Here is a 16,284-nt window from a genome sequence, read left to right on the forward strand (position 1 = left end):
GATGGGCCCTGTTAAGTTAAATTCAGAAGAGAGGTTGAGTGTCTCTCTGCAGAAGAAGAAACTAGAGAGAGTGAAGGAAAAAGCCCTCTTCAGGAGAACAGCCAAGTTCAGGGGAAAGCTTAGGCTCAGGTTTAGGGTTGGTTTTCTTGTTTTTCAAGTTAACAATAAGTCCCTGGTGTGTGCATGCTGCGTTATAAGCAGGTTCAGGAATGTCACCCACTTACAGATCCATAGCACCGTGCCACAACCTTATTTCAATCCCAAAAAGGTGCCACTTATTTAATCAGCAACACTGCAGCCCCTGAATGACTCTCAGAGATCTCCCATCCAAATACCATCCTAGGCTAACCAAGCCTCATTTGTAGGAGCTGACAAGCTGGACTAGCTATGGAAACCCTTATCCCATGTTATATGTGAAACAGCCCACTCCAGTATGCGATCTCCAGAGAGCTGCATCTCAGGTGCAGATCAGACCCTGCCTCTCACCCTGCGCTGCACACTGGCTGTGTAAGCCTCTTTACCTGCACCCCTGCTCCTAGGTTACTGGCACTGTGTGTACAGACGAGAGGCTGCCTAATGATGATTTCAGCTGCTTTCTTGCTGTAGTCGCTGGCCTTCCACCATGCTCTTATTTCTGACTCCACGTTTCCCTCTTGTCTTGTGTTTCTTTTCTGTGCAGGGGACGCTCCGTTCTGTACTCCAGAGCAGTATAAGGAATGTGCAGAGCCTGCGTTGGGTTAGTGCATTGGAGGGGCTGGCCGGCTCGTTGGGGCTGTTTGGGATAGCTGGCCTGGCTCTTTGCAGAGTATAATGGCTGGGTCCGACTCCCGAAAGCTACCTGTCCCCTCTTTCCCACTGGGCCAGGATTAATCCAGCAAAGGGACCTTTTCTGATGGTAGCCGAAATGTCATTGCATGCAGGTTCCTCCAGTCCCATAGGCTCATGTTCTAACTTCAGTCTGAGCCCATCCTAAGCTGCCAGAATAAAGGACCACATGTGCCATATTCTTATGCCTTGGGGACCCCTCTGCCACAGTTTGGAAGTGGCACATGGGACATGCTGGGGAATTGGGCTGCGGGGCAGGCCGAATAGAGAAAACACCCAACAGGACAATATAACCTGCACTGACACAGATTCATCACCTGCACCCCTCCCTCTGTCCAACTCCCTCCCTCAGTTGGGCCCTCTGCCTTCCTTTCAGGGGCTGGGAGGGGGTGTTAAAGATACTGTGAGTTTTCCCAAACCTGCTGCAAAGGGCCGTGTTCCCGCGGTTGTTCCCAGGTGCTTGCAGGCACTCTCATCAGCACTGCGTTATTCTCCCCCGTGTCCGTGTACCTGACAAAAGCTTGGGGTAGGGGCCTTCATAGGTGAAACCAGTTACATTAGGGGCTCCCTTCTGATAGGAAAAGGGTAGGCACCTCAAACCTCTTTGGGGAAGGGACCGTCTTCTTGTTTTGTGTTTGTACCCCACCAAGCACAGTGGAGTCCTGGCACTACCGTAATACACGTAAGACCAATAAAAATGTACACCACCTAGCACAATGGAGTTGTGGTCCATGACTGGGGCGCCTCGGTGCTACCATAATACACCTAAGACCTATAAAAACGTACAGAGCCTAGCACAACAGGGTCTTAGCCCAGAGCTGGATGCCTTGGCGCAACTCCAATACAAATAAATAATAATGAATATTGACTGTATCAGATCTCTGCCCTCCATGTACCAGCATGTAGCCACTTCTCACTCCGGCCCAGACAGTAATAGAAGCAGCTGCTTCTTGTCTTGGCATGTTACTAAGAGAGCACTTCTGCCCAGCTTCTCCACAATGTTCAGCGCTGTGTAAATATTATGCCTCGGCTTATTAAAGAGGCTGTGGAGCATAGGACCCCTGGGGATTTCACAGTGTCTTCACCCAACTGTGGCTGCCATTGCTTCCCCAAGCTCTGAGACATGCCTCCTTATGGACGGATGGAAATAACTGGATAAAACTTTGTGTCCTGGAAGGGACGGAAACTTTACAGATCTCTGGTGAGATGGGAGGGTGTGTTACTCATTATTGCCGACTCTAATGTGTTCTGATCTGATTTATTCACATTTATATGCATAAATTACACCAGAAACCAAGCAGTTCTAAGCCAGTGGGAGTAGAAATCATGTCATGGGAACTAGGACAACTGAACCCTGGGTCTCAGATACATTCTGACCCCTAGGGATTCTGATAGCTGTTGGTTAGAGAGGCTCCATGGCTAACGTTATAACCAGGGTTCAGTGGCTCTCTCTCTCCCCGCCCCCCACACATATATCTATTCTCCTGTAACTGTGGCATATGGGTGTGCGGGGGGAGACTGCGTTTTCATTTGTACAGGCCTAGCACAATGGGGTTGTGGTCCATGATTGCTGCTCCTAGGCGATATCGTAGCACAAATAACAAGCCATGATCTTTTTTTCTGATTCCCGTCAGTCAGCTGAGCACCAATGACAGGGCTGAATGAAGCTTTCCCATCACTTTCTATCTTGTACCAACTTAACGGCTTCATTTGTCTTTAAACTTTTTTCTTTCTACATCGTTCTTCACCGCATCAGTCCAGTGCATCCCCGGCACGTCTCTGGTTCCTTTCCTCATATGGTATCCCCTCCAGGGCCAAACCACTGCAGATATCTTTCCTGAATCTTCTGCAACCGCTTTATTTCTTGCCCCAGCTGTTTTCTTATCTCTTCATTTCTTATTTTCTGCAGTCTTGAAATTCTCAGTATTCCCCTCGGCCACTTCATTTCTGCAGTCAAAATCTGTCATCATGACTGTTCTCTGACTGCAGATTTCTGACCTGTACAGCACTTTCAGCGTGACAGTTCTCTCGCATATGTTGATTTTTGTTTTATTGAAATGTCTTTGGCCTTCCAGATCATGCTGAGTTTTCCAAATGCGTAAGTGGCTAATCCAATTCTTCTCTTTATATCATCTTCATAATTCCCTTTCTTTGATACAAGTCCTCCAAGGCACATGCATTTTCCCACTTGTTCTAGTTCTTTCTCTCTGAGTTGGACCTTTCCCTCTTTCTCTTGTCCTCCAGTTGGTGTCATTTTGATCTTCTCCCAGCTGATCTTCAACCCAGATTTCCTGCTTTCCTGGCCTACCTTGTCTGTAAATCCTCCTTGGTCAATGCTGTGTGGTCAATATCCAAGGTTATGCACTGTCCTCCCACATAACATGACTCCTTCCATTTCATGCCTCGGTGCTACAGCCATCGTGTGTCCAGTACCAGGTTGAACAAATCCAGGGACAGGTTGCATCCTGATCTCTCTTCGGTGGCTGTCCTGAACCGCTCCATCAGCTTCTTTGTCTACTCTCACTACCCTCAGCAACTTGCTGAGATGGTCTCTATTAGCTTCACCAGGTTTTCAGGTGTGCTGTACAGTCTCATAACTTGCCACAAGCCTTTGGCCAAATGCTATCAAAAGCCCATTTGAAGTCTATAAAATGATTGTAATAGGTTCAATTGTGTACTGTGTATTTCTCTGGTGTCTGTCTTATCACAAACAACTGATCTATTGTATTTCCGGGCTAGTTCCTCTGAAAGTGCTACTTCCACATTCCCCTTCTTCAACGTCTTGCTGAATGCTTCCCCCGGCACACTCAATACGTTGATTCCTCTGCAGTTCTCGCATTCACTCGTATCTCTTTTTTTTTTTTTGTAGATCGATACTATAATTACTTTTCCCTGCTCGCCTGATACTAGCTCTGGTTTGTAGACCTACTTGAGTAGCTTGTGCGTTGCCTTTACCGTATGTTCCTCATCTGCCTGGAGCAGCTTGGCAGTGACCTTGTCACTTCTCGGCGCCTTTTTGTTTTTCAAACTTTCTATTAAGTTCTTAGCTACTTCTTCTAAGAATTCCGGCGTCTGCTCTGCCTCATTTGTGCTGAGACGCTCCTCCGGGGCTGTTTCCTCTACAACGTTCTGCACGTTGTACAGCTATTCAAAGTATTCTTTCCATCACTTATTCTTTCCTTGTTCCTCCTTGATTATTTGTTCTCACTTGTCCTTACTACTGACCTCTTCAATTCATATTTCCCGCTCAGTTCTCTTATCTTGCAATACAGCCTCTGTGTCACTGTTCTCTTTGCCTATTATTCGCCTTCTTTGCATTGTTCGCTTACCCCAGTTGTTTCTGTGTCTCTCCACTTTTGGTTTTATCTTTATGGTGAGCCTGTTGTACTCAGCTCTTAGATTCATATCCTCCTTTTTGTTCTCCTTCAGCTTCCTATGCTTGTCACTCAACTGCAGCACTTCATCCATTATCCTCCTTGGCCTTGTAATCCTAAAGTTGTTACAGCTGCTTTTGTAATCTCATTTTTATGCTGTTCCTTGTCTCTTTAACGCTCCTTTCTTCATTCAGCAGAGAGGTGATGTTTTCCAGCACATTCTTTCCTCAGATCGGACTCTTTGAACTTGCCCGTGTCATAGATTTCAGTTCTTGGCACTTTTCAGATTGCTCTCACTTCATTGATGGCAGCAGTAACATTTGATCTGGTCTGATATCAGCCACAAATGATCTGCACAACAACACATTTGATTTCCATCTGTGATTCACAAGCACAAAGTCTACCATGTTCTTCTTTTGCCCATCAGGTGCTAGCCATGTCCACTTCCTCCATGACTTGCTTTGTGGAAATAGCAAGGTCGTTGTCAGCAGATTGTTGCTTAGGCAGGCATTTAGTAGCCTTTCTCCTCTCCTGTTTTCTTCATCTAATCCAAATCTGCCTACTGCTCCAGCGCAGGAATTCCAGTCCTAGCCTACTTTCACGTTAAAATCTCCCATCATCATAACATGTCTTGTCTTGAAACTTCTGGTATTGTTTTCTGTAGAGCGTTATAAAATTCATCGAGTTCTGAGGGCTGCTGAGGTCGGCACGTGTATTTGTACTATTGTAACTCCGTGAGATTTGATTCTGAATCTCACTTTCAACATATGAGCAGATAGCAGGTTAAATGCTATAAGAGCCTGGCGTGGCTTAGGATTTATCACCAGTGCAACTCTGTCCTGGTGTCCACCATCTTCTCTTCCCAGTGTTAATATCCTGTCAATTCTCCTTTGCCTTCCCATCTTGGTTCACATAGACCAATGATTTCCCACTCATATCTTTTCAACTCGTGCATCATTACCTCATGTCCTCCAGCCTTGTATAATGTTCTTCCGTTCCATGTTCCAACAAGCCTTGTCCTTTGAGTTCATCATGTAATTCCCTGGTCTGCCTGTTATGTTCTGATCTCATACTTTTTGCCCCTGCCTCAGTATCTGATCAGTGATCACAGCCCTTGTTTGTCCAGGTGACAACTGAGCTCGGATACTTTTCTTTCTCTTTCCAGTCTTCATTCAGTTTCTATGGTCCAGTGGTCTCCACATGTTTGGCCATGACTCCTTGGCTTTGTGATTGACCAGTATATCACAATCCATCTGCACCAAAGCTCTAAGCTGTCCACTAGCTTTCTCCATCACTGCTCCCACCAACTTTGAAAGTTGTTTTACCAGCTTCACCATAGGAGACACAATGCACTTGCACAGCCATACGTTCCCTTTCGCTAGTGGCTATTGCTGCTAGCTATGATCACGAGGTTTAGCATGCCAACAGAGGCAAGGTCCTGGGGCATGGTCCCAGAGGCAAGGTCGCTGTGTTGCAGAGCACACGTAGCTACTTGGAGCCACTAATGATTGAAAAGTGAGTTTCTAGAATCAGCTGCAAACAAACACCCCATGTAGGTGTAGCTGTTTACTATGCAGAGCTCACCCTATACACCCCAACAAACAATAATAAGAGTATTTGGGGATCATTTTAGGCTCAGAAGAGAATTTTCTTGCAGCGTTTCAGAAGTTTTGGATAAACAGTTCTGAAAGGGCAGGCTCTCAGAAACACCATGTAACATGCCATCTGATGTGTTCGCAAACAACCTTAACTGTGACACAGCAGATGGGCCTACCGAGAATTTCAGCATCTGCCTCACTAATTGTACGTTCTGCAGATGAACATACCCATAAGTCAATGAGGGGAGTGGCACGGCAGTCCATAGGGACCTGTGCTGTGTTCGAGTTCCAGTTGTTTGTGAAATGCCTAAATATTTGCATGTCTGGATTGGCTTTAACCGTGTGTCCAAGCTGTAAGGCTTGTGGGAGGAATATTAATAGAAATTCTCTGAAGATGATCATCTCCATACTGTTTAATCTCTTTTAATTGCCGTGTAACACACCTCTGACACCACGTTAGCTAAAAGCGAAGGATGGAAATAAAGGGTAACATTTTCTAAAGCATCTAAGTCACTTAGGAGCCTAAGTTTTTTTTTAAAATGGCTAAGGCACTTGGAGCCATATGTTTAAAGGCATTTAGGTGACTAAAGACACCAGTAAGCACCTAGTATTATTTTCAAAAGTGCCCAAAGGGAGTTAGGCACCAAGGCAGTTTTAAAATCCCACTAGGCTCCTACCTGCATCCTTAGGCACCTAAATACCTTTAGAAATCTGTCCCTAAGGCTGGGTCTACTCAACGGGGCCTCTAATGGCCCAGTCGTGGTGTCATCGCTGTGCTGCTGTAACCAACCAATGGACGGGGTTTCTCCATCGCTGTAGGAACACGATCTCCCCGAGTGATGGTAGCTAGAGTGACAGAAGCATTCTTTCATTGACCCAGCTGTGCCTACACCGGGGGTTGGCATAGCTTTGGCGCTCAGGGGTGTGGATTTTTCACACCCCCTGAGTGATGTCGCTATGGCAACCTACCTTTTAAATATAGACCAGGCCTAAGTCACTTTTGAAAATGACGCTTAGGTCCCTAAGCCACTTAGATGATTTTGAAGATTTTACCCACCATCTTCAAGACCCCAATCTCTCCAGTAAGGCCTTTATCCCAATGCAGCCTCCTGGATTGCCCCAGGGTGGAGACCAAACCTGGCTGGAGATGGAAGAGCTGTGTAACATTGCATATGCAGCCTTTATAGGGCACCCCTTTCCTCTGTCCAGCCCCAGCAAACCCGGGCTCTGGACCAGTCCCGGGGAAGGGCTGTCTCAGTCTCCCAGGCTGACTGGAATGGCTGCTGCAGAGGAGGGATGGAGTGAATGGTTGGAAATTCTGCCTCTTCTTATCAAAGAGTTGGCTTGTTCGGCCCTTCCCTGGACAGGGAAGTCCCTTCCATCCTTCCTTTGCTTTGACTCATCAAGAAGAAAGGGGTCGTTTGAACCACCCCACCCACCAGCTCCTGTGACCTGTCTGGGACGCTGCCTGAGACCCGCTTCCCTCTCCCTTGTGCAGGTTTGCTTGCTGAAAAGGACAGCAATTACTGTATCTGCAGGATGCCGTGTAACCTGACCAGGTACAACAAAGAACTCTCCATGGTGAAGATCCCCAGCAAGACTTCAGCCAAGTACTTGGAGAAGAAGTTTAACAAGTCTGAAAAATACATCTCGTAAGTGAGGGCATTGGTTCCTCTCAGTGCTGCTGGTTCCTCCCTTTTCACAGTGGTGATGGTATGAGTGGGTGGCATTAGCGGACAGGATGGCTGTCCTGGGGCCATGCAGACTAGGGGCAAAGCGATCTCAGGTCTGTTCCCAGCTGTGCTGTCATTGGGCAAATCGCTGCCTCTCCCACTGTTTGCCTTGTCTATGCAGGGCCGCCCAGAGAATTCAGGGGGCCTGGGGTCTTCAGCAGTGACAGGCCCCCGCCACCGAAGACCCGGCACTTCGGTGGCAGGTTCCGGGGCAGAAGGACCCCCCGCCGCAGGTCTTCGGGGCACTTTGGCGGCAGGTCCCGGAGCGGAAGGACCTCCCGCCGCCAAAGACCCAGAGCAGAAGAAGCTCTGGGGGCCCGGGCCCCGCAAGAGTTTTCTGGGGGCCTTGGAGCAAGTGAAGGCCCCTGCTCCAGGGGCCCCGAAAAACTCTTATGGGGGCCCCTGCAGGGCTGGGGCAAATTGCCCCACTTGTGCCCCTCCCCCCCCACCGGGCGGCCCTGCGTCTATGTAGGGCCGGTACTGTCCCTCACCATGTGTCAGTGCAGCACCCAGCCCTGTGGGTCACACAAGTAGTAATAAGAGGCTGCTTGCCCCAAGGATGCTGTTCACATTTCTGCAGGTGTCAGTAACCATAAGCTGAAGGTCTAACGTCTTTCTGACGGGAAAGCTGAAGGTGGAGAAGAATGCAGGCACATGCAGAGTCATTAGCTGAGCTCAGAAAAGTAACTTTGCCTAGTGGCTAGACACTTGCCTGGATCCTTGATACAAGTTCCTGCTCTGGTGGGAGCTTCCTCTGTGACCATGGCCAGGTCATTGAGCCTCTCTGTGCCTCAGTTTTCCCATCAGTACAATGGGGATAACAGCCCTACCCTGTCTTCCAGGGAGGTTGTGAGGATAAATATAATAAAGATTGTGAGATGCTCAGATGCTACGGTCACGGGGGCCAGATAAACACCACAGATAAATAGGTGAGTGAATAGCATCTGTAAAACAGGGTTACCCAGGCCAGATCGTTTCAGGACCTAAACCCTCCTCTGCTAATGCCACATTCTGGCTGTGTCTTCATTGCAGAAGTGAGTGTGTTTTACATGGACCTACGGTGTAAAATCCAACTGGAGACAAGTCACCAGTAGCTGTTACCTGAATATGGCTACTCAAGGTCAACCCTCTGCGTTGGCTCCATTAGCTTTTAAATCAAGGTAGCTGTCACAACGTGAAAACTATGCCTTTTATGGCAGCAAAGACATTTTTCTGTGGTGTGGGCGCAGCCTGTATGAACCTGAGATCTAGACTGCGGATAGGTGGAATTAACAGTTTGATGCATCAAAAAAAGTTAGACTCTCCCTCTGTCCTGCGGTGCCCAGGATCAGTATGGAGGCACTGGTAGTGATTCCATGTGTTAAGGGTCCTTGTGTTGCCTGCCATTCTAAGCAGGCCCTCCCTGCAGGAGAAAGATGAAATCAGGACCAGGTGTCTCTTTCTAAAAAATATGCACTTACTCAACTACAAGATTTGGGCTTGATGCAGGAATCTCTGGCTAGGTTAAGCAGGAGATCAGACTGGATGGTCATGATGGCTCCTTCTGGCTTTAAAAATCTCTGAATTTCAGCTTGCGTTGGTGGAGCTGCCAAGGCCTTCACAGAGAAAGCAGCAGGGACAAGAGGAGAAAGCAAACTAATCCCACTTCATTTCCTGTTACAAGGCAAATACAGTGACCAGGGGTTGATGTTCTGATGGCTTTGTCCTGTTTCTACAGAGAGAATATTCTCGTGCTGGATATATTTTTTGAAGCACTCAACTATGAGACAATTGAGCAGAAGAAAGCATACGAAGTGGCAGCTTTACTTGGTAAGTGAAGATCTTACCGTACGAATTTCTGCCTTTGTGTGTGGGCGTGGGTGGGTGGAGGGGTGGGTGTGCAGAATAGATGGTGGTGTGCAGGTGGGCATGCAGGCTCAGGGTGTGGCACAGTTCGCTTTTTAATGGCCTGGGAAATGACCCAGTGGTCTTGGAGAACTGGCAAAGTAACCACACCTGCTCTTCCATCATGGTCTGTGAAGGGGTCCACTCACTGCGCCTCCTTGTGGCTGGGTCTGGGAATTAGCTCTTGCCCCATCTGGTGCCCCTTTTTCCATCAGTTGCTTGCACTGTGGCCCTTCTCTCTCTCTCCATGACTCAGGGTGCTCCATCTTTGGCACTCAGCCCTCCGGCTAGATCACTATGTAGTCCCCCACCCCACCCCGCCCTTCCAGGGTAACAAAACCCCACCAGACAAGCTATCTGGATGCAGTCTCGGGCAGTCTTCTACTCGACTCCCAGCGTGGTGACACTTTCCCAGCGGCTGGTAGGGGAGCCCGGGCCCACCTGCTGCTCCAGGATCCAGCCCAGGCACCCTGTGACTAGCAAACCTAGATCTGCTCAGTCTCAGACCCTGTTGCTGTTTCGCTGGGCTCCTTCCTACCCTCCTCTCTGTCTCCTTGCCTATCTCTGGAGCTTCCTCTGCTCCCCATAGTTACTTCACCCCTCTCGGCCTCCTGCCCAACTCTCCAGTCCAGGGCAGGACCCCAGTGTTTACTCTGCCCCTGAACCTCCTCCGTGTCCCTGGCCAACTCCCTTTCCCTGTAAGGAGCAACTGCAGCCCCTTCCCTGCAGCCCCCTCCTGCTCTCACTTCCTGGCTTTATCATCTGAGCCCAGCTCCTCCCTGCAGCCGAGCTTCATCTGCCATTAGCACCCTGGCTCTCCTCCCAGTGCAGCATCAAAGATTAATTGGTCCCTGCTGGACCCCATTAACCCACTCAGGGCTCGCGTGGGGTGGACACCCGCTCACGTGGCCTGAAATCCATTTCTGGCTTTCCTGCCACCACCCAGTGGGTGCATAGCCCCTGCCGGGGAGCAAACCCCTCAGGAGAGTGGAACCAAAGCTAGTCCATGCCTTGGCCAGCAAAAGTCAGAACAAGACCAGTCCCAGAGAAAAAGGGCACTGACCCCATCTTCGCTCCATGCAATCACTACCTTATTCAGAGCCACTGGGACTCATTGCTGCTTCAGCCGGGTGTGCTGAGCGGCACAGGGAGTTGGCAAGGAGCTGGGATGCTGTGTGCTTCCAGGTGCTGGCTGCGCTGTGGCCCCAGTCATTCGTGACTGGAGATTGTTACTCTTTAGGAGCCTGTGCATGCCTGAGTGGGTCCCAGTCTAGTTCTTAGGGAAACCCTTGTCCTAATCTGCATTAATTGTACACCCAGGCAGAGAGGCCAGGGCTGAATGGGAGTGAAGTGCAGTGGTGCGGGCAGCTTGCCCTGCTCCTGCCCAGGGGGTGCCCATTCTGTCCAGAAATACTGGACTTCAGTCTCCAGGGCTGGCAGCCCAGTGCCTTTCACCTGAGCTGAATTCATTCTACCTTTCCTGCCACCACAGCTGTGACCCTGGGCCCCTTCACTCTGTGGTACTGAGCACATATAGGGTAGCAGACAGAGCACTAGCCTGGGACGTGGGAGCCCTGGAGTCCATTCTCTGCTCCGCTACAGAGCGCCCTGCACAACCTTGGGCAAGTCCTTTAGTCTCACTGTGTTATACCATGAGAATTCCAGCCCTGCCCTGCCACACAGGGTGGGTTAGGAGGGCAACTGCATTGTGAGGTGCTCAGATATCGCAGTGCCAGGGTCATAAATAGAAGGGAAGTGCTCCGCATTGTTGTCTCTGTTTTCTGATGCACCATATAGCTAGTTAGCTGGTGGCCAGGGATCCACCACCTGCCTCTCACGTAGCATTAGGTTATAAGGGCCTGATTTTGCACCAACACTTCTAGGCAGCTAAATTTGTCTTTTTAAATGAAGAGAGACACTCGGAGGTTAAATCTCCCAGAGGAAGGAAACAAATTGAAACTGGAGACTGGCTGCAAACTCGGATGGGGGTTGGGCTGCAGGAGAGAGAGGGGAGCTTGCCCATTTGAATTCACCTGTTGGCATCTGATTTCATTCCCATCCCTCGGTGAATCCCTTTCATTCTGGTTATTACAGCTCCCAGCTCCTTCAATTACAGGCAAGAGGCAGGACAGAATCAAGCGCTACATTTCTTTTAACCCTGTCTGGCTTCTCTGAAGCAGACAGGCTGGCTGTGTGCCCCTATCCCCCTCGGGGGTCGCTGCTCAGAGCAGAAGTCCGATGCTACACAATTCGGGGCCATTGGCAACTCTGTTCAAGAGAGGCCCAGGACTGGAATAGCAGGGGGGCTATGAGACAGTATTGAGGTGCTTTGCAGAGAATGTGGGGTGTAGGGTGAGTCAGCAGCATAGTGGGGGAGGATTTGGACTGGAATAGCGGGGGGGCTATGAGACAGTCCTGAGGTGCTTTGCAGAGAATGTGGGGTGTACAGCTAGTCAGCAGCATGGTGGGGGAGGATTCGGACTAGGGATCCGGGGTTGCTGTGGGTCAAGTCTGAGTTGCGAGGGCAGAGCTGTGTGCAGTAAGCTAGCAGAGCATGCGCTTAGCTCTCGCTGGGGCTTTGAGTCCATTGCTTTAATATGCTTTGAACTCACCTGCCGTTCCAGTTTAATCCCATGGCTTTGGACACTCCAGTCACAGGCCGCAGGGCGAGGGCGGCAATTGTTGTCAGTGTTTCTCTGCAAATACTGAAATGAGTGGCAGCGCCTGAAATCTGCTCTCTGTGTTGTTCCAGCCAGACAAGTGAGAGGAGCTGGATTAAACCAAATATTTGCTGTCGACAAACGTCCTCCTGGTCTTTGCAGCCCTAATGCTAATGCATTGTCTCAGAGAAATCAGCGCTGCCAAAAACTGCCTGGCTGCAGTAACGCTCCTGCTGTAACCTCCCAGCACCCCACAGATCCTCAGGCAGAGTCTGCTGGGACGTATCCATCCCCCACTGCACCTGGAGAGCAGGGACCTGCCCCTCCCTTGCCCCTGGGCCTCACACAGAGCAGGGACCTGCCCCTCCCTCACCTCAGGCATCCCATAGAGCAGGGGTCTTCCCCTCCGCATCCTGGGGCATCTCACACAGCAGGGACTTACGACTCCCCCAGGCTTGGGCATTGCACAGAGCAGCGATCTACCCCCTCCCACCCGTCGGGAATAAGGACCCCGTCTGAGTTTAGACTCCAGCAGGATCTGGAGGCTCAGTGCGGGAAACGGGCCACAGTACTGGCTGGCACCTGTCAGCTGCAGGAGCCAGCCCCAGTGCCCAGCCGTGCAGGAAGCCCGGAGCTGGGCAAGTCCCCTGCCATTGTAGGGTGCCGGGGAGCCTCCCAGCCAACCTCCAGGGCAGGCAGCGCTGACAGCAAATCACTTTATTCTGTTTATTACAAGCCAGCAGAGGCAGGAGATGGGGGAGCCTGAAAAATGCAGGCAAGAGACCTGTCATGTCTTGAGCCCGGCGATGTGCCGCTAACGAGCGCCATGAACCATAATTGAAGTCATCAGCGTTGCTGGGGAGGGACAGCTCACTGTCAGCAGGACACTGCCGGGCCAGGCTGGGGCGAAGCAGGCTGCAGAGACAGGCCTCGGTCACCGAGTGCATGGGCTGGGAAGCCCACCCGTCCTGTCCCCGCTCACGGTGCCCAAGTTCAGGTCCGTTAGGGACCTAAGGAGCCTCGGGACAGAGCTGGCCAGTGACAAAGGAGCAGGGGCGGAGAGCTGGCCCCTCCTGACCCGCTGAGCCATTTGGGCCTGCGTGATGGCCGTGGAGGCGCTTAGCCAGGGAGGCTCAGATGTCTGCATATGGCGGGTCACAACCTAGCTCAGAGGCTGTCTCCTGGCTGTGCCCCCACCCCACAGAGGGTCACTGAGAGCCCCCACCCCACACAGGGACACTCAGCCCATGCCCCCACCCCACGCAGGGCCACGCACAGCCCATGCCCCCACCCCAAGCAGGGACACTCACAGCCCAGCCCCCACCCCACGCAGGGCCACGCACAGCCCACACCCCCACTCCACACAGGGACACTTGCAGCCCACGCCCTCACCCCACACAGGGACACTCACAGCCCCCAACCCACACAGGGCCATGCACAGCCCATGCCCCCACCCCACACAGAGCCACACACAGCCCACGCCCCCAACCCCATGCAGGGACACTCACAGCCCCCACCCCACAAAGGGTCACTCATAGCCCACGCCCCCACCCCACACAGGGACACTCACAGCTCCCACCCCATGCAGGGCCACACACAGCCCACACCCCTACCCCACACAGGGACACTCACAGCCCACACTCCCACCCCATGCAGGGACAGTCACAGCCCACACTCCCACCCCACACAGGGAAACTCACAGCCCACGCCCCCACCCCACGCAGGGACACTCACAGCCCACGCCCCCACCCCACATAGGGACACTCACAGCCCATGCCCCCACCCTGGTCACTCAAAGCCCATGCCCCACACAGGGTCATGCATGACCTGCACCCTTTCCGACCTGGAGGTCATGCACAACCCATGTCCCCTGCTCCAGACTGGGAAGTGGGGCCAAAGGATTCAGAGAGTGGGAGGGGGCTCCGGGCTGGGGTAAGGGGTTGGGATGCAGAAGCTGGTAAGGGATTTGGGCTGGGGGTTTGGGATCTGGGGTGGGGTCAGAGATGAAGAGTTTGGGGTGCAGGAGGGTTCTCCAGGCTGAGGAGTGGGGCCAAGGGATTCAGAGTATGGGTGGGGGCTCTGGACTGGGGCAGGAGGTTGGGATGCAGAAGGGGGGTACTGGCATTGGGCTGGGACCAGGAACGAGAGGTTTGGGGTGCACGAGGCAACTCCAGACTGGGAAGTGGGGCCAAGGGATTCAGAGTGTGGCTGAGGGCTCCGGGCTGGGGCAGGGGGTTGGGATGCAGAAGGGGGGTACAGGATTTAAGCTGTGAGTGTGGGCTCTGGAGTGGGGCAAGGGACGAAGGGTTTGGGGTGCAGAAGGGATCTGCAGGCTCAGGGATGGGGCCGAGGGATTCAGAGTGCGGGTGTGGGCTCTGGGCTGGGGCAGGGGGTTGAGCTGCAGAAGGGGGTATGAGATTTGGGCTGGAGGTGTGGGCTCTGGGGTGGGGCCAGGGATGAGGGGTTTGGGGTGCAGGAGGCAGCTCCAGGCTGGGGGTGGGGCAGAAGGATTTGGAGAGCAGGAGGGGGTGTGGATTGAGGCAGGGAGTTGGGGTGCCAGGAGGGTGAGGACTCCATCTGGGGGCACAGGCTCTGGTTTGGGCCTGGGGGTGAAGGGTTTGGAGTGCAGGAGGGGTCTCTGGGTTTGGGGGGGCTCAGGGCTGGGGGAGGCGGTTGGGACACAGGGTTGGAGCACAGGGTTGGGGTGCAGGCTTTCCTCAGGCAGCTCCAGTCAGTGGCGTAGCGGGGCTAAGGCAGACTCCCTGCCTGTCCTGGCTCTGTCCTGCACCCCTGAATTAGCCAGCATATCCGGCTCCTAGGCGGAGGCTCCGTGCACTGCTTTCACCTGCAGGCACCACCCCTCCAGCTCCCATTGGCCACAGTTCCCAGCCAATGGGAGTGCAGAGCCGGTGCTCGGGGCGGGGGCAGCATGGGAAGCCCTGTGCCACCCCCCCCACTGCTTGTGCCTAGGAGCTGGACCTGCTGGATGCTTTCGGGATGCAGCACGGAGATAGGACAAGTAGGGATCCTGCCTTAGATCCGCCAACTGGGCCTTTAAAAGTCTGGTCGGCAGTGCTGACCGGAGCCACCAGGGTCCCTTTTCAACCGGGCCTTCTGGTCGAAAACTGCCTGCTTGGCGACCCTATTTGGGCTGCGAGTTTCACCGGGGCTCGCCCGTTCATTTAGAGATCAGGACGGTTTTAAAGGAGGTAACGTCCTTTGGTTTAATTTTTGGCGGGGGGGAGGAGAATGCTCTGAATCAGAGGCATTGTGCCCCCTCCCTGCACCGGGGGGGGGCACACTCTGAGCTGCAGTGACCGTGTCCTGCTTAGTGGGCTGGGTGCTGAGCTGCACCCCCCACCCTCATTCAGCAGAGCCATGACAGCTCGTGTGCCTGCTCCCCACTCCTTTCACCCGGCCTGAGAGGCCAGTCACAGCCCTCAGACCTGCTCCAAGGGGCCGCATTGAAATCTCCGCCTTTGAGCAGACCAAGGGCTATTCCCATCCTGGCAGTGGCTTTCCTTGGCTCCGAGTTACCCCCCTGCCATCCCGAGCCCCCTGCCACCCGCCTTTGTGTTTCTCCGCAGTGGGTTTTCCTGCAGCCGGGCTGCTCTCCTGTTGCTTTGATGAAAGCGCTGCTTCATTTGTGTTTGTCAAATCTCTCTCGCACGCGTGCGCTTGTCATTTCAAGCCCCCACCCCCCTTCCCAAGCCCTTTCCCCCTGGGCCGGGGCATTTAGGCTGCTGTGCGTCGGATTGTTCCCATCCCGAACTCATGAAGGCAACAGATACAGAGATCGGTGACAAAGACTCGTGGCTACACATTTGGGGCAGGCAGCAGGGATGCCCATCCCTGCCCCTCTGGTGGAGTATGGATCAGACACAGGGACCCACTTCGCATAGACCTGGCCTTCCCATGCCGCTTTTCGGCAATCACCCACGGAGATCTTCTCTGAGTGATTTCAGACCTGCATGCATCCGATAGCTCACATCCTTAAATTCGTCACCATGGGGCCTAACTTACACTGTGGCCGCATTCTCACCTCCTGTGGATTGCTCGTTCTGTGGCCCCCGTTAGGGAAGTATCTAAACACTTCATCCTCGCTTTGACAGGAGGCAGTGTGGATTAGTGTTAGAGCAGGGGACAGGGACTCAGGAAACATGGGGTCAAATTCCAGTTCTGCCACTAACCTGCTGGGTGGCCTTGGGCA

General features: G+C 52.6%; 1 protein-coding gene across 2 annotated transcripts in view; it reads left to right on the plus strand.

Moving 5' to 3' along the window:
- LOC116835034 (acid-sensing ion channel 2) overlaps positions 1-16,284 on the plus strand; it is a 342,966-nt gene that overhangs the window by 291,551 nt on the left and 35,131 nt on the right. For both annotated transcript variants that reach the window (XM_032797481.2, XM_075059574.1), the window contains exons 5-7: positions 680-736; positions 7,296-7,449; positions 9,248-9,339. In XM_032797481.2, coding sequence (XP_032653372.2) covers positions 680-736; positions 7,296-7,449; positions 9,248-9,339 — 303 coding nt within the window. The remainder of the gene's footprint in view (positions 1-679; positions 737-7,295; positions 7,450-9,247; positions 9,340-16,284) is intronic.

The sequence above is a fragment of the Chelonoidis abingdonii genome, chromosome 21, assembly GCF_003597395.2.
Source record: "Chelonoidis abingdonii isolate Lonesome George chromosome 21, CheloAbing_2.0, whole genome shotgun sequence".
Lineage (NCBI taxonomy): Eukaryota > Metazoa > Chordata > Testudines > Testudinidae > Chelonoidis > Chelonoidis abingdonii.